The 20211-nt window shown below is 45.1% G+C and overlaps 1 protein-coding gene across 2 annotated transcripts; it reads right to left on the reverse strand.

Moving 5' to 3' along the window:
- Positions 1–2555: 2555 nt before the first annotated feature.
- LOC123287744 (glutathione S-transferase A1-like) lies at positions 2556–20007 on the reverse strand. Of its 2 annotated transcripts, none has more exons than XM_070516824.1 (4): positions 19913–20007; positions 5987–6128; positions 3605–3736; positions 2556–2782 (listed from the first exon to the last, which is right to left on the reverse strand). In XM_070516824.1, exons 1-4 carry the CDS (start codon positions 19996–19998, stop codon positions 2660–2662), a joined length of 483 nt encoding a protein of 160 aa, XP_070372925.1. In that variant the 5' UTR covers positions 19999–20007; the 3' UTR covers positions 2556–2659. The 2 variants fall into 2 exon arrangements, with proteins under 2 accessions (XP_070372925.1, XP_044631017.2); XM_044775082.2 differs by lacking the exon at positions 19913–20007 and adding an exon at positions 8046–8177.
- Between the last annotated feature and the right edge of the window lie 204 nt (positions 20008–20211).

Consider the following 20211-nt stretch of genomic DNA (forward strand, 5'->3'; position numbering starts at 1 on the left):
CATTCCCCGGTCCCTCTACTGCTCCCTGCCCTTGTCCCATTGAGAGTTGGGAGCTAGAGGCCTCCCATGGTGCCTCGCCCCAGGGTGCTTCCCCATGTTCTGGGTGCCTTAACCTTATCCCCAGCTTTGCACACAGGCATTTCCTTACACTCTCCTCACCACACTTTCTGAGTTCAGGTGAAATCATCCTCTTCTTATATTCACAGCACGAGGCACAATGAGGGAAATCTTACAAAGCTCACTTCAGAATAATAAAAGGGGATTATGAATATATGTTATAAACTGGGATGAGGTTAAGAACTTCCGTTCCAGAGCAGGGATATGAGAGTACATTGTTGGAGGGATGTATAAAAATGGTGTGCCCTCCTCATCCATCCCTTGAGGAGTCTAGAACTGGAGAGAGAGCAGGTAAACTCGTACAGGGAACTGGGAATATCCTGGGAGGACAGCTCGGCACACCTTGGTTGGGCTGAGTTGACCCAACACTGCATAGACATAAAGGACACAAACCATGTGTCCCACGTCTCTGTCTGCCCCACCCCACCCAGCTGTGGGGATGTTCAAGCTCTGAAAATGGGCAGTCAGGATGAGGATCCTGGGCTCAGTCTCATAGATTCTGGATTTCCTGGTGGAGCCCCAATTATGGGCTCAGTATGTGGCTGGAGCTAGAAATGACTCTCTCCCAGGTGCTCCTGCACAGTGACACGCCAGGGAGAAATGAATAGATATCTCCGGCTGCCATTTAGATCGCAGGCCTGAGTGACAGGAGGGAGGGAGCCCTCCTCTTCCATCCCTCTGCTGCTGCAGTGCATGAGGATGCTGCTGCGCAAGTAGACTAATGGTGGCCAGGGTTTCCACTGAATCTGCCCAGGTCAGAAGGTCGATGGGACACAGGAGCTCCAGGTGGCAGAAAGGGCAGCAAAGACCAGGGATGGCAGCAGAGGACGGGGATTTTCCGTCAGTCTCAGGGCTATGTGATCCCTTGAATGGAGTAAGCCCCTGGTTGTTGGATTTAACACGTGAAGCAGACTCCTGGGAGGAGAATCTTCTTGCTGCTCTGAGATGGATGCTTGAGTGACTTAAAATGAATATTTAAGAGATGTGACTTTATCCTGTTGTATATCGGGCTGGTAAAGCAGGGGTATGGCTACACATCAGTGGGTTCCTATTTTCCTTGGGACAGAATCCAAATTCCTTGCCATGGTCTTCAAAGTCCTGAGCACTCTGGGCCCTGTTTTCTGACCTCACCTCCTCGGTGCTCATCCCCACCTTATGGCCAATGCTCCACTCAGACCCAGTCACTCCTCCTTCCTCAAACACACCGCGTTCAGTCTCTCTCCCTAGGCCATTCACCCTGCTGACCTCCTCCCTGGATTCCATCCCTGCTGCCCCATCAAGGTTCTGCCCACTTCCGTACCTGCAACTTGTCTCTCCGTCAGGGCTCACGGCAGCCCTGACTCCCCTCCTTGAGAAACCGTGACTGACCCACAGATTCCAGCAAAGGCATCCTGGTTAGGGTTGTACCTAGCACTATCTCATCCCCTCACATGGTGCTGTAGGTTAACTTGCCTCTCCTAAGAAGAAGAAATGCTGAAGTACTGAACCTGGGTACCAATGACTGTGACTTTATTTGCAAATAGGGTCTTTCCAGATGTCGTCAAGGTAAGATGAGGTCATACTGTACCAGGGTGGGCCCAAACCCAATTACCGGTATCTTTATAGGAAGATGGAACTTTGGGTAGAGACACACGCACAGGAGGCACACCATGTGACAATGGAGGCAGAAATTGCACTTATGCATCTACAAGCCAAGAAATGCCAAGGCTTGCCAGCAAGGATGAAGACCCAGGAAGAGGCAGGGATGGATCCTTCCCTGAGGCTTCAGAGATAGCGTGGCCTTGCTCAACCTTGAGTTCGCACCAAGAGCCCCCAGAACGGCAAGAAAATCAATTTCCAGTGTTTTAAGCCACTAAATTTGTGGTCATTTGTTACAGCAACCCTAGGAAATTGATGGACAAGGTACACGTAATTTTAGATTGGAATGATGTTTTTTTTTCTTTCTCTCACTAGAGCGAACTCCATGAGGACAGAGACTCTATCTGTTTGGCTTGTCATCATTTCTACGGCTCCTGGGACACTGTATATCACATATTACATGTAAAGAAATATTAGTTCCATAAGTGAACAGGAAAAAAGGTTGATTACCTGCAGAAAAGTAGTTTTCCAAAAATAAAAAGAGAGAAAAAAGTTTTTAGCTTGTGGGTCAGAAAGACAGCAAGTACTAAAGGAAAAGACGATTTTGGTGGAACTGAGAATGCAGATGAAAATTTCAGCTTCACTGTTTTTGACCAGGTATATCATGGCTGTTATATGACAATTTTTTGATTAGATCCAAGAGTCCATGAAACTTTTTCTCCTTATATTTATCTTTAAGTCCAGGAGACATCCTAGGAGGAAATAATAATTTCATATTTGATCAAAACAAATGGATTGCTTTGCAAGTAAAACTGCATAGTGGGTTTTTGTTCAATTAGCATTTGAACGATGGATTAGTTTATTAGTCTGACAATAGTTAGGGTCTACATGTGGGTCAAGCACGTCACTGCTGGAAAACTTCAGAAGATCCGTCCTGCCTGTGCTGGGGGCCAGGCCTGCTTTATCAAAACTTGAGAATCTTTCTTGCTTTTTCTAAAATTTTCTCATCCACTGGAGGCTTCCTCGGGCTTCCAGGCTGCAGAAACTTCTTCACGGTGGGCAGGTTGCTGATTCTGGCTTTCAGGGCCTGCAAGGCACAAGAGCACAGCCTCAGAGTGGAGCCAAAGACCAAGCCCGTCATTAGCACAAGCCAGGGAATCTGAGACCCTCCTAGACGAGGACCACCTGAGTCTCCTCCATCGGCACCAGCATGAGGCTGGGAACAGACACCCCATGAGCCATGAGGATAAGAGAAGAAAATCCAGCTCAAGTGCATTTTCTTCCCTGTCTTCTTCCCTACACACCCATCCTGTGGATTCATGGCTCTTTGCAACACAAGGAAGAGTAATGTGTCTGTGCAACATCAGCACAGATAAAGTCTCCAGTGAGGAAAAGCAAAGATATAGGAAAGGGGGCAGGACCTGAAGACAGGAAATATAAAAGGTAAACCATGAGGCCCGTCAAAACCAATTTGCCCACTGAGGGAGAGACACGGGGAGACAGGGGAGACTGTGCAGAGAGAAACACAATGTGTGGAAGGAGGAGCAGGAGCCGAGGGGAGGAGAGCTGCTCACAGACTCGGGTGTGGAAGGAGAAGGACACTCCTGGGTCAAGGGAATCACAGAGGAAAGAGGACAGAATCCGGAATGGAACGGAGGCCTGGGAGAGAGGTGCTGATGCTGGGTCCCTCTCATTGTAAAAGACAAATCATCCTCTTGGGGCAGCGTCCACACAGATTGCTTCAGCATAAGGAGATTCTTCTCATGCCTCAGACCAGGGCCTAGAACATAATTTTGGAGACTGGAGGGCAGCAGAGGCCTGGACAATAATGGGGACCCAAGAGGCTAAATATTAGATTCCAAGAGGGGAGGTGTGGGCCTTCCGTCCTGAGGGCTGTGAAAGAGATCACCTTCAGCAGAGGGAAGTTGGTCAGAAGGCTGGGGTCAATCTCTTCGATGTAATAGATAAGTTCCACCAGCTGAATGTCAGCCCTGCTCAGCCTGTTGCCAACCAGGTAGTCTTGTCCGTGGCTCTTCAACACCTGGCAAATTGGAGGAATCGCATCATGAACACAGGCACAGGCAGGCTGGGCCCCCTGCTCCTCCCAGCTCTGTCCAGCCCGCTCTCCCTCCTCTGCTGCCCACTGGGCGGATGTGGAGCTCCAGACCTTCTCCACCGGCCCTGAATCACAGACACAGAGGGAGGCGTGGGGCTCTGCTCTTCTTCCCTCACTCCTCAGTTGAAGCCCAGGTTACCATTTCCTTTTCCCCTTCCCACATCACTGGGGCTCACCACTAGCATCTTCCACTGGGTCAAGGGCTTAGCACCACTGTGCCCTGTTTCTTTCAGTCTCACACCCTACAGTGTGCAGACCTCAAACTTCAGGACATGGCTCTTCATCTCTGTCTCTCTCTGTCTCTGCTTTTTTCTTTCTCCTCTCTCCCTTGGCAAAGTTTCCACCTTCACGTCAGCCTTCCTGAGTCCTCAGCAGACTATTTCAGTCTGCCTTTCTCCTCCCGTCTGCTCCCCTCATTTCCTGGTCTGTCTCTCTGGGACCTGAAATAACCCCGGGTCACCTTGAACTCACCGTCCCCTTACAACACTGGCTCTGACTCCTACCCAATCAGTGTCTGTCAACAACATTGGTGGAATATGTTCTAATGTGCCTGCTGAACTATCTAGCCGTGACTGCACTGATGTCTGCACCTGCTTTAAAATGCAGCAAAAAATAATGCACTTGATTGGAGGAGAGGATGATGGGGACAGATATGATTAAGCAAACATCGTAAAAAAAGGTTAATTTTTTGAATATAGGTGATGGATAATATGGGTTCGTTGTACCTGTATTTCAACTGTTATGTATCTTTGAATTATTCATAATAACATATTGCAGTATATATGTGATATTTATCAAAAATATGCAGAGATATGGAAATCACAGACAAAAAATGGAAAAAACACACATGGCACCACCAACTAAAGATCATAAGAATTTGGCAAAGACCCTTCCAGAATATGTAGGCTCATAGAAGCATGGATAAAAACAAATAATATAATGAAGCATCAAATGCCATATTGTAATGAGCATCTTTCAGTTATGTCACCACAGGGCTCTTTGATCTCAGAGGACAGATGTCCTCAAACTGCAGTGACTGAGGAGCTTGCCACCCTGTGAACGTGCTGAACTCTCAGCACCACAAGGGCCAGGAGAGTGGACTTCGTGGTTAGTGCTACACTGTTCCCTCCGTGAACAGGAGCTGACACACTAGCACTGAGTGCACACTTGTTGAATGAATGAAAGAATGATTTCATGCTCTATAATGATGGGGATGTCGAGATCAATCCTTTTATTTACATGTAAGGCTCCTGTATCTCTTACAATCAAGTTTTGGTTCCTGATTTCTATTTAGCATGATTTCAGGTCGTTGTGGTCTTGAAATGTCCTCCTTGACCTTCAAAGAGAAATATCCACTAGCACAGGTACTATGTCTAATGATGGAACTTTATTTCCTTAGCTTGCATGACTTTCCTCAAAAATATAATAACCATGCTCCCAAATTTGTAGATTCTTTCCCCTTAACATCCTTTCATCTCTCTCTTCTTCTTTATCTATGACCCCCATCTCTGTTTCGACACATCTCGTCCATTCCCTGAAATTCTACCACATTCTCCTGATGGGCAGCTGGTCTCATGTCTCCCTACACTTGATACCAGAATATTTTCTCTTTTTGCTGAGGTATATTCTCCCTGAGTTAACATCCATGCCAATCTTCCTCTATTTTTTAGTATGTGGGCCACCAGCACAGCATGGCGCTAACAGAGTGGTGTAGGTCCACACCTGAGAACCCAACCCAGGCCCCTGTGGAGTGCCCTGAACTTAAATGCTAGACCATGGGAGCTGGCCACAGAATTTGTTCTGATGTATTGCTTTCATCGTGTTCCTCTTGGAGCTAAGCCCCTCTACGGTGTTCTGCAAGATCTGTGCCAATCTCTAGTGTGGCTTTCAGAGCCTTCCACAGCCCAAGCTCTAAGACCTCGAAATTCCACTGAAGAGAGAATTCTAGATTGGATCCGAGTAAATTGAAGTTTTGCTGGCAATTATAACTTGGCTAGAACTGCTACGATTCTTCTTCACAGTGGATTGTTATAAAATGCCTTGAGAGTCAGGATGCTCCATTAACTAGGATTCAGGAAGGTTGACTGGGAGTGAGGGTCCTTGTCCCAGGAATGCCCGGTTCTCTTCTTTCTCCTCTAATCTCAGTGCCCCCAGGATGCTGAACAGGCAACTCACTTTTTCAAACGCAGGCAAATAACGATTTGTTGTTCTGTCTTTGATCAGGGTAATCTTAGCATCTTTTTCAGCAGGTGGGCTTATGGGTAAAAGCAGGATCATTTCATTCAAATTTGCCACACCTTCTATGTACATATCAATCCTGAAAGACAAAAATGGCCAAAGTGTCAACTCTATTCTGCCTTTGGTTTTATAGTTTAAAAATATAAAGGAATGGGGCACCAGGAGGTGGCAGAGGAATCCACTTGCATATACATAGGCCAGTCATCCACCCATGATTTTTTCTGAATTTTCACATTTAATTTTAGAACAACCTTTCGAGGCAGATATATGTTAAAATTTTTGTTATCTGCATGACTAAACGTGAGGACAAGGAGCATTGGTGACCTGCCCTGAGTCACAAGCATGAGAGACATTGGTGGAATCACTGCAAGTGACCACTGAGACCCCAGCTAGGGTTTGCCAGCTCTGCTCATTTTTTTCTGTGCACAAACTCAGTGTGATTCACACAGCCAAAGACCTGCCACCTAAGTCACCTCCACAGGGAGTCCCTGGCATTGCTGTGTCAGCCATGTCCCTCTGCCTCTCATCCTGTTACACCACCCAGGCCCACATAGTGCCCGATGTTGGCAGCTCTTCCAATGATTTCCATAGAACATGGTTCACAGCCCTCTCCAGGTACTGCTGCCTAGTGCTGACCATGTTTGCATTTCTCAAGAACAAACCTAAAGTATCCCCTGAAATGGTGCAGTTCTTCATTCAGTTCCCACCAGAGCATAAGCCAGGTGATTTGCTTTGTGTGTTCCAAATGAAGCTTCCTGCGAGTGGTTTTTAAAAATCAAAGCTTTATTGACATATAATTCACCTACCATAATGTCATCCTTTTCAACTGTACAATTTTGTGAATTTTAGTACAGTCTAAGAATTGTGTACCACCAGCACACTCTAACTTCAGACTATTTCCACCTCTCCTGAGGAGCTGCTGTGCTTTCACAGGCATTCAACACTCTTCCCTGCCTCCAGCCCTAGGCAATTACTAAACCATTTTCTGTTTCTGTGGATATGAATGTCCTGGATGTTTCATGCAAAGGAAATCATGGAATATGTGCTCTTTGTGTCTGGATTCTTTTATGTGTCATAATGTTGTCAAGGTTCATCCGTGTTGTAGCCTGCCTCAGGACTTCATTTCTTTTCATGGAAAAAGAATACTCCATTGTGTGGATAGACCACTCTTTGTTCATCTGTTCATCACTTAATGGACAACGGTCTGTTTCCACTTTTGAAGATTATGAACTACACCGTGATGAACATTTTCTACAAGTGTTAGTGTGTATGGATTTTCGATTCTCTGGAGTACACACCTAGTGGTGGAATACCTGAGTTATATGGTAACTCTATGTTTAACTTTTGAGTAACTACCACAGTTCCTTACACGGTTTTAATTTTTATCATGTGGTCCCATCACAACAGGGAAGAGACTGTCCAGATAAGGTTGTATTGAATAAATCTGCTGCTTCATCCCTGTATCAAAATGCTCAATGTAACCCTAGCATCTTGGGCTCAACATTTCTAATCCTTGTCAAATGGCCCATGCATATAACTGGGTTATAACTTAGGTTCCTGGTCATCATTCTAGTAAATTCTGGAATTTGAGAATCAGCTACTTTAGGTCCTTCGTTCCCCAGCCTTATCCTCTAGACCCTCAGACACTTTGTCCCTCATCTCTGACTGTGGGCTGGTGTCCAGGTCTTAAAGGTCTGAACACATGGAGTCATGACTCCACCATCCTCCTTGCTTCTTAGTTCAACAGGGTTTGCAGACCTCTGTCATGGTGCCCTCTCTGTGGGCCGCATCCTCTTCTATAATCCCGCTGGCTTGAGTCCACTGCAGGTTTCCTGTCCCTCATCCTCCGAGGTCTCTGCTGGACTGGAACTCAGTCTACACCACCGAGACCACACTGCTGGTGGTCATGATCCCCCTAACATGGTCCTGCCTCCTCAGGGAAGGACCTAACGTGTTCCTATTAATTGTAGGTGAAAGAGCAGGGAAAATACCGCACAGGGCTCTCTCCTTGGTGTCTCTCCCAGAGAGGTTGTGTTTGGCGGCGATGTAGTTGAGGATGGCTCTGCTCTGCACCAGCTCCATCCCATCAATTTCCACCATTGGCACCTGCTGGAACATCAAACTCCCATCTTTTGAAGGAAGAAAAGGAAAAGTAGAGTGAAATGTTTTATGGATCTTATTCTTTGAGGATGAAAAACTGTTTGTTGAAATGACTAGAGATATAAAATGAAACTAAAATTACTGGATAACGCTTTAATAGAAGAGCAGTTGTTGTGAGCTTCCCACAGTCCTTCTTTTGCTTATCAAGCCTCCCTTCACTTTTTAACCTGTTATTACATTTACGTTTTTATTCCCCATCCAGATACTCAGTAGGTCCCTGTATTTCCTGTGCTCGATTTCTCATCATGGATATTTGAGGAAGAAGTTGGGAGAAGCTGCAACAGGACCACCAGCCATTTGCCTTTTCAGTTGGGAAGTTCCGAGAACAAGTCTATGGCGCTGCTGGCATTAGGCCATAGCAAGGGAGATTTCTACGGAGGGTGATTTGTATGCGCTTCAAATTCCACCATTGGATAGTGTGTGGTGGGGGGCCCTGTTTTCTCCACCCAGTCCAGCTGGCCTCCCTCTTTCTCTCCCTCCTCACTCACTTACCTGGCGTTCCAACTCTCACAACACCATCTTGTGATCTGTGCTATAATAGAGCTAGGACTTCACTTTGGCCAACCCATCAGGGAGAGAATTCTAGGCAACTGCTGGGCCTGTTTCTCCTCTTTCACTCTATTGCATGTGTTTGATGTCCTTTCTGGGAGGCTGTGGGATCCTGAGCTGATACAGCTCAGTCGTGGTGCAGAAAAGCAGGAGAAAGCAAAGAGAGGGATCCACGGGACACCGGGGATGGTCCTGTAGCAAATACTCAGAGAGTTTCAGCCCTTCCTGGTCCTGAGGGAGTTACCAAAGCTGCCCACGGAGCCCCATCCCATACATCTGAACCACTTCTTTCCCTCTCCTTGGCCCCCAACTCCCAGGGTACACACACATAGGCATTGCCTGGGGTTACATCCTCAACACATGACTTCGACTAGATCCTGTCATCAGAGGAACTTAGATGCTTGGTCTTACATTTCTTAGCTTTTCAAAGTCCTCTGGTGTGTCTATAAATGTCTCTTCAAACTGGAAAGCAGAAACAGTAAGTGAGTTGATGTTCTTTCATTCCACAGCATTATAAAAGTTTTAAACTTGAATGACCCCTGTCCAGCACATAATAAGGAGAAGGGAGATTTCTGAGCTTGTCAGAGTACACAGGGGAGTAGGATCAGGGCAACCGGAAATTTAGGTAGAGCCTTCCAGGAAAGAGCGTGGGGGACAGCAGGTAACAGCTCATTCTTGAGGTTTCAATTCACCTCCACCCTGTTTCCACCTCTGTGGATGATCCTGGTCATTGGGGAGGGGGATGTCACGGAGGGAGGGGACTGGGAAGTTCCTCTAGTTTTGGGGTTTAGTATCTCAGGAAAGCCTGTCTCTCTAGGTGAGGTCAGGACAGGACATTGTGTGTCCCCCAGCACAGGGTACACCAGGGGGCCACGACCATCTCAGATGCTGACTTCTGCTATCATTGACATCACTCTATCCCATGAGGGCCCACTTCGTATAAAATGAGTCCTGGTTGCTGCACAGCTTTAACTCTAAGATTCAGAATGTCCTCTCCTGGAAAAGTGGGACACCCTTGATTAGAATCCCAATTTAAGAAAGGAAAATGAGTTGCCAAACTAGTTTAAAAATATTGATTTTTAATCGAGAAACTTTGGTTTCTGATATGACTGCCTGGATTTGAACATCATTTCTTACACGTGCTACCTCTTGATGTTGGACACATCACCAAATCTGCTCATGTCTCAGTATCCTCATCTGTATAATGAGCATAGTTACGGCACCTAGGTTATAGGTTGGTGTGAAGATTAAATCAGTAAGGTATGCTAAGGCATTTAAACAGTACCATGTATACATGAGGTGCTCCATAAACACAAGTTGTCAGGATTTTTAAAATTGGTTGCTATTTCATCTGACCATTCCCCCTGCTTTTTTTTTTTTTTTTTAATTTAAAGCTACCTAACATTGCTGAACCTCTGCTCCGTCCTTGACCTACATTCAGGACTTTGACCTTGGTGTAGATTCTCCTTCTCCTGAGACAAGTCTCTCTGGTTGGAGGGCAGTCGGCAGCAAGGCCGTCATCTGACCAGAAGCTCTGAGTGCTTCTGGGGTTTCAACACAAATATGAAAATCAGTCAGTATATGATCATGCAGTTTACTTAATGGGCAGAATCGATCAAACCAAAAGTCTAAAGAGACCAATGTCAAGAAAACAGATCTCAGCATTGATGCGATTTGGTTCCAGTCATGCGTCTGCCTCACGGTAGCTGTGTGATCGGGGCACAGGCACTTAGCATCTCCAGGCCTCAGTTTCCTCCTCTATCAAACACAGGGAGGACATTTTCTTAAACGGAGTATGTTGTGTTAAAATACAGATTACAGGACCCAGGCCACACACACCAAGTATAACTAGTAGTGCTGTTTGCAGTGGCTGCTACGGTTTAAAGGGTTCTTGATGGTGAAAAGCTTGGGAATCTGGGGAATTCTAACTTGTCCAGTGGAAGCGTTTATTGTAGATCCACATGGCTCCACAGGGTCAGACTCTAGAGATAGTGAGGTGGGGGTGCAGCAACTCCTAAAGCACCCAGTTCTAGACAAACATAAGGGATGGTGGCTGGTCATCAAGGGAGGGCGGCCGAGGTGGGATGGGTTGGCTGGTGAGATGGTGTTTGTGAGGCTAATGGAGATGGATGGGATGGTGAGGACCAGCCTTTGGGCACAGAAAACCCAGAAGGCCTGACAAAGAGCCTCTGGTAAGTCCTGCTGCACCCCTCTCTTCAGTGAAGCTGATGGAGAAGAGGAAGCCTGGCATGCGCTCAGCATCTCCCCTACTTCCCCCTCCTGTGCTGAACTCACCCTGCCCAGGGGCTCTGAACACATCCCTGAACCCCACAGCTGACCCTGGAGACAGCACAGTAGAGGTTCCTGTCACAGGATGCCACTTCACCTGGAACCCACCTCTTCTGCTCCCATGGGGACAAGACCTCCCGAGCTCGTCCATGACTCCTGCCTGGAAAACCCTCCCAGAGTTGCTGGTCCGTCTGATCTGGGCTGAGAAATGTTTTTCTCTGTGACACCTCCAGAGGGTAGCGCTCAACAGAGTCCCAGGAAAACCTACCAGCTTTCCACTGGGACTATGGCATTTTGGCCCTGTAAATGCTTGGGTGTCCTCCTAGATGCTCTTCCTTCCTTTTAATTACCTCCTTACTTGTGTACAACCTCAGTAGAACATAAGCTTCATGAGGACAGAGCCTGCATCTGTCTTGTTCATCTGAGTATCTGCACCTGGCACTGCTGAGTGAGTCAGTTACATGTTTCACAGGCGGTTACTGACCATTCACTCTTCCTATGTTTCTGGCTCTATCTTAGCTTTTGTTCTATTTAATTTTTCTGATTTTATTAAGGAAATTTCTAGCATGCATGAAAATAAACAGGAAACTATATTGCTGCTCCGTGTACCCTTCATCCAGTACCATAATAACCAAGTCAAGCCAGACTCCTGTCATATGTATGCCCATGACTCTCTCTCTCGTAGTAATTTGAAAAATCAGAAATGTCATATATTTCATTTTTAAACACTTCAATGTGCACCTTTTAAACATAAGAACTACTTAAACAATAAGCACAGTACATTATCACACCTAAAGCATCAAAGATAATTCTTTAATATTATCTGGTATTTGATCATGTTCATGTTTCTAATTATTGAATAAATGTCATAAATAATATTTTACACTTTGTTTAAATCCAAATCCAAATAAATTCCACACATTTTGGTTAACTTCTTAACTTTACTTTAATTGTTTATGCTCTTTGATGAGAAGAAATTGTAATTTTATGTTAGGTCAAATCTGTTCATCTCTTAATCGTTGTATTTTTTCTCAATGCATAACTCTTGACAGATGGTTTAGAGAGAATAGTCTCCTAGCTCATGGGAGCAAGGACTTCGATAGTCACTTCTGGATCCAACTGAAGACGACCAAACTCAGAACCGACCTCAACTCCAGCGGCAGCCAGGAGCCACCGGATTGGCTCCATCCGGCCTCGTCCACTGAAATAGTGAAGCATGGGCTTCGCTGCCGTGATGCAGTCTCCTGGGCTCTCTCCACCTGAATCAATGAAGGAATGAATAAATGAAACAACAGAAACAAAACTGCACTTTAAGATCCGTGGTTAGCAGCACCAACAATGCTGAGGAAGGGTCTGCCTCCTTCCTGGCGGACTTGGAGAGTCCCTGGAATGCCTTCCTTGGCCCAACTTCTCACCCTCAGGAGCTGAGCCCAAGAAACTGCATCAAACCATTCTCCAGTGTCCACTGGGTAAAATCTGGTGGGCTTAGCAGCCTAATAGGTGAGTCTGTAGTAAATATGTGAGCGTGTTTTAGGGGGAGGGAGAAGGATTAGAGAACTAATATTTATTGAACATCTCCTCTTAACAATCCTGACCAAACGCTAACCCCTTTGGATATATCTTTTTTTTTTTCTTTTGCCAGAGAAGATTTACCCTGAGCTTATATCTGTGCCAATCTTCCTCTATTTTGTATGTGGGTGCCCACCACAGCATGGCTGAGGAGTGTTGCAGGTCTGCACCCAGAATCCAACCTGCGAACTGGGACCCCTGAAGCAGAGTGCATCAAACTTAACTACTACACCATGGGTCCAGATCATGGAAACATTATATCTTTAATCTCCTAACAACCCCATGAAATAGTTGTCATTATCCCCATTTTTAGGCAATGAGACCATGGCTTAGAGGATAAATGACACATCCACAGTCACACTCCAGCAGGTGATGGACATGGAAATCCAGCCCAGGACTAAAGGGAGGGCAGGGCTGGAACCCACACAGAGGCAGGCCCTGGGAACCTGTGAGGGCCTTGAACCAGAGGACTTCCCTGACAGCGAGGAGGCAGAGAGAGCAGAGTTAAGGCCACATTCATTCCAGAGCTAGAATTAGGGCTCAGACTCGCTTAGCTGTAGCTCCAGAGATCCTAATCCTTTGCACAGACACAGGATGCTGGTTCCTTCCTTCCTATGGAATTCTACATTCTACCTCTACTTATAATCTCAAAAAAGGGATGTTACTACGTTAACTTTATGGTACATGGAGTGGAACTACCATTTGGTCACTGTGTGACATACAATGGATGTTCACAATTAGATCTTCATTTAATCCTACAGAAATCAGCTGAGGTGGACTCTGCTATTACTCTCATTTTACAGCTCGGGAGACGGAGGATTCTAGAGTCACTTGCCCAATGTAGGTGGTGGTCTTGGGATTCAAACCCACTTCTATCTGAAATCAAAGTCTAGGACTCGTTTTCTGTAGTAGTGGTTTTCAAAATATGCATGAAAATCCTTTAGAGGACTGTGAAATCAACTAATATTTAAAATGAGATAGAAGACAATAGACACTGTCCAAGTGCACCATATGGAGACAAGGGGAGCATCATTTCAGGAGTGTTAGCTTCAGTCATAAGTGTGTTGCACGCGTGGATGTGTGCACGCTCGTTTGGTCACTGTGATGGTAAGAGAGACACTAGTTGTGTCCAGTCAGCAAACTCTGAAAGCCCTTGTTCCATCCCAGGCTGCGTGGGTAGTCGACACAACAGGGGACCCGAGACTGACACTCAGTGGCTCCAACAGGGGACATGGCTGGTTCTCTCGTGGGTGTGAGCGGAAGCACAGAGGACTTGTTACAAGCGGGAGTCTCAAAGCCAGGACTTAGGGAGGCACAGTTGCATTTTCTCTCAAAATCCCAGGCTCTGTTTAGAAAACATTAAGAGTTTTCTTGCAAAATTGTATTGTTGTGGAGTTTGGGACAAAAATATGCTTCTCTTTACCCAGTGAAGTTATCTCTGAGTAAGTGTGTGTGACTTGAATTTGGTATCAAAATGTTTTCAATATCCACACCTTTAATGAGGTCTCAATAGTCTAACCTTTAGGAAGTAAAAACTCCTTTGGAAACATACTTAATCAACTCATCTGTCTTGCAATTGGAGATATTAGAGTTAGTGGTTTCCTATCATGGGAAATGGAGGTGCTATGAGGAGCAGAATGAACAGGAGACTAAAGCTGGCACTATGGTGGGAGGTGTGTTTGCTGTGGCCTAAGGTTCACTGAGCCAAGTGACTCACACTCAGTTCCCTTCCCTGTGACTGAGGATCAAGTTACAAAGGGAAGGGAACTCTTACCTTAGATAATATTTTCTCATAATTCTCTTCCTTAAGTCAACTTTCCCCACCTCCCATTAGGAGGTTTCCAGAGGCACCCCCCGGCCGACCCCCGTCAAGACTGGGGCAAAGGTCATCATATCATAAAACTTTGCCTGGTCAACAGCAAATGAGAACTAGAGAGATTCCACGATGTGCCCAATTCACACACATATGTTCCTGATTCTCACTCACTGTCCAGCAAGTGTGTCTACCCTCGACAACAACCCAGGCCTTAGCTTCCAATGTCCTACTTTAAAGATGAGAAAACTGGAGTTCACGGACACACAGCAGCTTCCCTGGGCTCAAACATTTGTCCTCGGATTTCAGGCCATGTGATTTCACGTTTCATGCCCCAGGTGAGACTGACGCTCTCTCTAGGCTTCTCTCTGAGACTTCTGTTTGGTGTTTCCCAGTCGGAATCCACCACCAACTAATGGTTGAGGGGAGGAAGAGAGGGAAACAGAATTCGTGAGTTCCTCTCTGTCAGCTGATTTTAGGGGCCTGATAAGAAGAAACATGGATAAATGTGTGCCTTCCTTTACTTTGCTTCCTAAAATTCTACTGTGACTACGCTGAGGACCAGCATAACTACATTTAACCTTAATAGGGGAGAGGGCTTACGTTCTTCAAATGCATATGTGCATGATAATTCCAGGAGTAAACCAAAGCAGCGATGCTGGCGGGTGGGGGGGGGGGGGGCGGGGGGCAGGGGGGGTTCTGATTACAGCATTTCTTAGCAGAGAGAAGGGAGACTGGAGCCAAAGCCCAGATCCTTGCCTCAAGAGGAACAGTGACCCCGGCAGGTTGTTTCATCTCTGCACTGTAATTATCTCTTCTTTAATTAGAGTGATCTCAACTTTTGAGGGCTGTAGAGAAATTTAAATGAGATAATGTGCAGAAAAATTCATCATAGGCATCAGCAAATGCAACTTCCCTCCTGCTCCCAGTTCCTGGGAGATGAGTGAGTTTGAAAACACCAGATAGGACACGTGTTTGCATTCTTTGTCTGTGTATTAATCTGTCTGTCTATCTATTTATCTCTCTCTCTCTGTCTGTCTATGTATGTATGTATGTATGTACGTATGTATGTATGTATGTGTTTATCTATCTATATGTCTCTCTGTCTGTGTGTCTATGTCTATCGGTCTTTCTATCTATCTCTTGACCCATAGAGATCCAATAGGAATAAGATATAGTATATCTATGTCTCTCCAGACTTTTTCTCAAATATCATTTAAAGGCTCTTTGTATTTAGCTCGTGCAGAATATTAGTGATCCTCACTGATTACTTAACCCGTATTGTAGGATGTTTTTGGCGAAGATTCGGGTCTCTGGCACGTCATTAACCACAACCCTGTGTAGCCCCGAATGCAGCAGATCCCTCGTTCTGCCCCTGGACCCTGTACCCCACGTGCCTCTCTCCTCAGGCCCACCCTGCAGCCACTACCTCCAGATCCGGGCACTCTGGACTCTGTCCTGTGCCCAGGTCCCCTGTGCACGGGTTCCAGCCATTGGAATGGGGGACCCACTGCTTGTCCCTCCAGCTGTTCTCAGCACTCGGGCAGTTCTCCCTGTCTACACTTGATGAAATGATCACGTCTCTCCAGCATCCTCTTGCTTACCTGGAAACACACACATTCTGCTGATCCTTCTCTGACACCGTTCTTCTGGTTTACATGTAGACGTATTTCCTTCTTTTGTTATATTGCATCAGGATCCAAGCAAGGTCCGCATATTGCATTTGAGTGATAACCAGAAATATATTTTGAAGACATGGGTGAATGAACACAGATGTCAGGCAGGTGGAAGTTTGGGGGGGATTTTGGGGAATTCGCAAGCCCAGACTCAAACACTAAGTCATCGAAGTGGGCATGGAATTGTTCTTGGTGTCTCAAGAATACAATCCCAGTGATAATTACAACAAAAAGAATAAACTATCTAGGAATAAAGTTAACCAAGGAGGTGAAAGACCTGTACAATGAAAACTATAAGACATTATTGAAACAAACCAAGGATGCCATAAAGAAATGGAAAGATATTCCATGCACATGGATTAGAAGAATAAAGATAGTTAAAATGTTCATGGAACCTGAAGAAATCTACAGATTCAATGCAATCTCAATCAGAATCCCAATGACATTCTTCATGAAAATAGAACAAGGAATCCTAAAATTCATATGGAACAACAAAGGACCCCAAATACCTACAGCAATCCTGAGAAAAAAGAACAAAACTGGAGGCATCACAATCTCTGACTTCAAAATATACTACAAAGCTATGGTAACCAAAAGAGCATGGTACTGATACAAAAACAGACACACAGATCAATGGAACAGAATTGAAAGCCCAGAAATAAAACCACACATCTATGCATAACCAGTCTTCAACAAAGGAGCCAAGGACGTCCAATGGAGATAGGAAAGTCTTTTCAATAAATGGTGTTGGGAAAACTGGACAGCCACATGCAAAAGTATGAAAGTAGACCATTATCTTACACCATACAGAAAAATTAACTCAAAATAGACTAAAGACTTGAAGCTAAGACGTGAAACCATAAAAGTCCTAAAAGAAAATGTAGGCAGTACACTCTGACATCAGTCTCAGCAGCATCTTTTTGAAAACCATGTCCACTCAGGCAAGGGAAACAAAGGAAAAAATAAACAAATTGGACTACATCAGACTAAAGAGCTTCTGCAAGGCTGAGGACAGCAGGAACAAAATGAAGAGACAACCCACTAACTGGGAGAAAATATTTGCAAATCATCTATCTGACAAGGAGTTAATCTCCCAACTGTATCAAGAACTCATACAACTCAACAACAAAAAAGCAAAAGACGCAATCAAAAAATGGCCAGAGAATTTGAACAGACATTTTTGCAAAGAAGATATACAGATGGCCAACAGGCACATGAAAAGATGTTCAACATCATTAATTATTAGGGAAATGAAAATCAAAAGTACTATAAGATATCACCTTACACCTGTTAGCATGGCTATAATCACCAAGACAAAAAAACAACCAATGTTGGAGAGGATGTGGAGAAAAGCGAACCGTCATACACTGCTGGAGGGAATGCAAACTGATGTAGCCACTATGGAAAACAGTATGGAGATTTATCAAAAAATTAAAAACAGAAATACCATAGGACCCAGCTATCCCACTACTGGATATTTATCCAAAGAACTTGAAATCAACAATCAAAGAGACTTATGCACCCCTAGGTTCGTTGCAGAACTATTCATAATAGCTAATAGGTGGAAGCAAACCAAGTGCCCACCCACTGATGATTGGATAAAGAAGATGTGGTGTGTATGTGTATAAATACATATAAAGTGGAATACTTCTAAGCCATAAAAAAAGACAAAACCATCCCATTTGCAACAACATGGATGGACATGAGGGTATGATGTTAAGCAAAATAAGCCTGTCTGAGAAAGACAAACATCACGTGATTTCACTCAAATGTGGAAGGTAAACAAATACATGGGTAGAGAGAACAAATTAGTGGTTACCAGTTGGGAAGGGGTTGGGGGGTAAGCAAAAGGGCTAAAGGGGCACATCTGTATGGTGACTGATAAGGAGTAATGTACACCTGAAATTTCCCAATGCTATAAACAATTATGACCTCAATAAAATTTTTTTTAAAAGCAAAAGAATGGAGCATCAGGAGGTGGCAAAGGAATTCACCTCCATTGGGAGCATTTTTATAGACCAGTCATTCACCTATGAGTTCTCCCTGATTTTCACATTTCATTCTAGAACAAGCTTTGCAGGTAGATATATGTTAAAATTTTTGTTATCCACATGACCAAACATAAGGACCGAGAGCATGGGTGACCTGCCCTGAGTCACAGGCATGAGAGACATTGGTGAAATCATTGCAAGTAACCACTGAGACCCTAGCTAGGGTTTGCCAGCTCTGCTGGGTTTGTTCTCTGCACAAACTCAGTGTGATTCACACGCCCAAGACCTGCCACCTAAGTCACCTCCACAGAGAGTCCCTGGCCCAGCTATCTCAACCATGTCCCTCTCCCGCTCATCTTGTTACACCACCCAGGCCACATAATGCCCAGTGTTAGCAGTTCTTCCAATGATTCTCATAGAACGTGGTTCACAGCCCTCTCCGTGTGCTGCTGCCCAACACTGACCATGTTTGCATTTCTTGAGACTCCACCTAAAATATCTCCTGATGGTGCAATTCTTTATACAGTTTCAACCAGTGCACAATCCAAGTGATTTTTTTTTAATGTTGCCGAGCTTCCTATACCAGGATTTTAAAAATAAAACCTTTAGTGACTTATATTCACCTACCATAATGTCACCCTTTTCAAGTGCACAATTTTGTGATTTTTTATAAAGTCGCAGAATTCCGACCCTTACCACATTCTAATACCCAGATATTTCTGTCCCTTCCAAATGAGCTGCTGCATGCTTTCACAGGCATTCCGCGCTCTTCCCTCCCTCCAGCCCCAGGCAACCACTCAACTACTTTCTGTCTCTATGGATGTGAAGGTCCTGGATGTTTCATACAAATGAAATCAAGCAATACGTGCTGTTTGGACTGGTTTCTTCTATGTGACATAATGTTGTCAAGGTTCCTCTGTGTTGTAGCCTGCATCAGGACTTCATGTCCTTTCATAGAAAAATAATGTTCCGCTGTATGGATAGACCACGCTTTGTTCATCCGTTCCTCACCTGATGGATGTTTGTACTGTTTCTACTTTTTAAAGATTATAACCAACACTGATATGAACATTTGTTCAAATGTTAGTGTGGATGGATTTTCAATTCTCTTGGGTATCTGCCTAGTAGTGGAATTGCTGAGTCATAGGGTAACAATAGGTTTAACTTTTCTCATAAGTGCCAACAGGTCCATAGCACGTTTTAATTTTAATCATGTGGTCCCATCACAACAGGGAGGACATGCCCCAGATAGGGTTGGACTGAGTAAATCTGCTGCTTCCGTCCTATATCAAAATGCTCAGTGTAACCCCAGCATCTTGAGTTCCACATCTGCTAACCCTTGTCAAATGGCCAGTCCGTATAACTAGCTGATAGGTTTCCTAGTCACCATTCTAGTAAATTCTGGAAGATAAGAATCAGCTCCTTTGGGTCCTTCCCTTCCCCAGCCTTATCGGAAGACCCTCAGACACTGTACTCTGTCTCTAGGTGTGGGCTGGTGTCCAACTCCTAAAGTCCTGAGCACCTGGAGTCATGACTCCACCATCCTCCTGGCTTCTTAGTTCATCAGGGTTTGCAGACTTCTGTCACCGTGCCCTCTCCGTGGGCCGCATCCTCTTCTATCATCCCGCTGGCTTGAGTCCACTGCGGGTTTCCTGTCCCTCATCCTCTGAGGTCTCTGCTGTACTGGAACTCAGTCTACACCACCAAGGCTACACTGCTGGTGGTCATGATCCTCCTGACCCTGTCTTGGTCCCTCAAAGAAGGGCCTAAATTGTTCCTATTAATTGTTGATGAAAGAGCGGGAAAAACACCGCACAGGGCTCTCTCCTTGGTGTCTCCCCCACAGAGGTTGTGTTTGGCGGCGATGTAGTTGAGGATGGGTCTGCTCTGCACCAGCTCCATCCCATCAATTTCCACCATTGGCACCTGCTGGAACATCAAACCGCCATCTCTTGAAAGAAGAAAAGGAAAAGTAAAGCGAAATGTTTTATGGATCACACTGTTGGCATGAAAAACTGTTGAAACGACTGAAGATATAAAAGGAAACAAAAAATTATTCCCTGGGAACATTTCCAAGGAAATAGCATTTTGTTTTCTCTTCCTTGTAATCCTTTT

Source organism: Equus asinus, chromosome 8 (genome assembly GCF_041296235.1).
Source record: "Equus asinus isolate D_3611 breed Donkey chromosome 8, EquAss-T2T_v2, whole genome shotgun sequence".
Taxonomy (NCBI): domain Eukaryota; kingdom Metazoa; phylum Chordata; class Mammalia; order Perissodactyla; family Equidae; genus Equus; species Equus asinus.

Bases quoted from the DNA above. Each gene is read 5' to 3' on its own strand.
- LOC123287744 (XM_044775082.2), bottom strand. From the start codon at position 8,167: ATGTTCCAGCAGGTGCCAATGGTGGAAATTGATGGGATGGAGCTGGTG. The intron at 3,737-5,986 runs GTGAGTTGCCTG...CCAATTTGCCAG, and splicing joins ATTTGCCTGCGTTTGAAAAA to GTGTTGAAGAGCCACGGACA. The intron at 2,783-3,604 runs GTGATCTCTTTC...TGTGCCTTGCAG, and splicing joins CCAACTTCCCTCTGCTGAAG to GCCCTGAAAGCCAGAATCAG.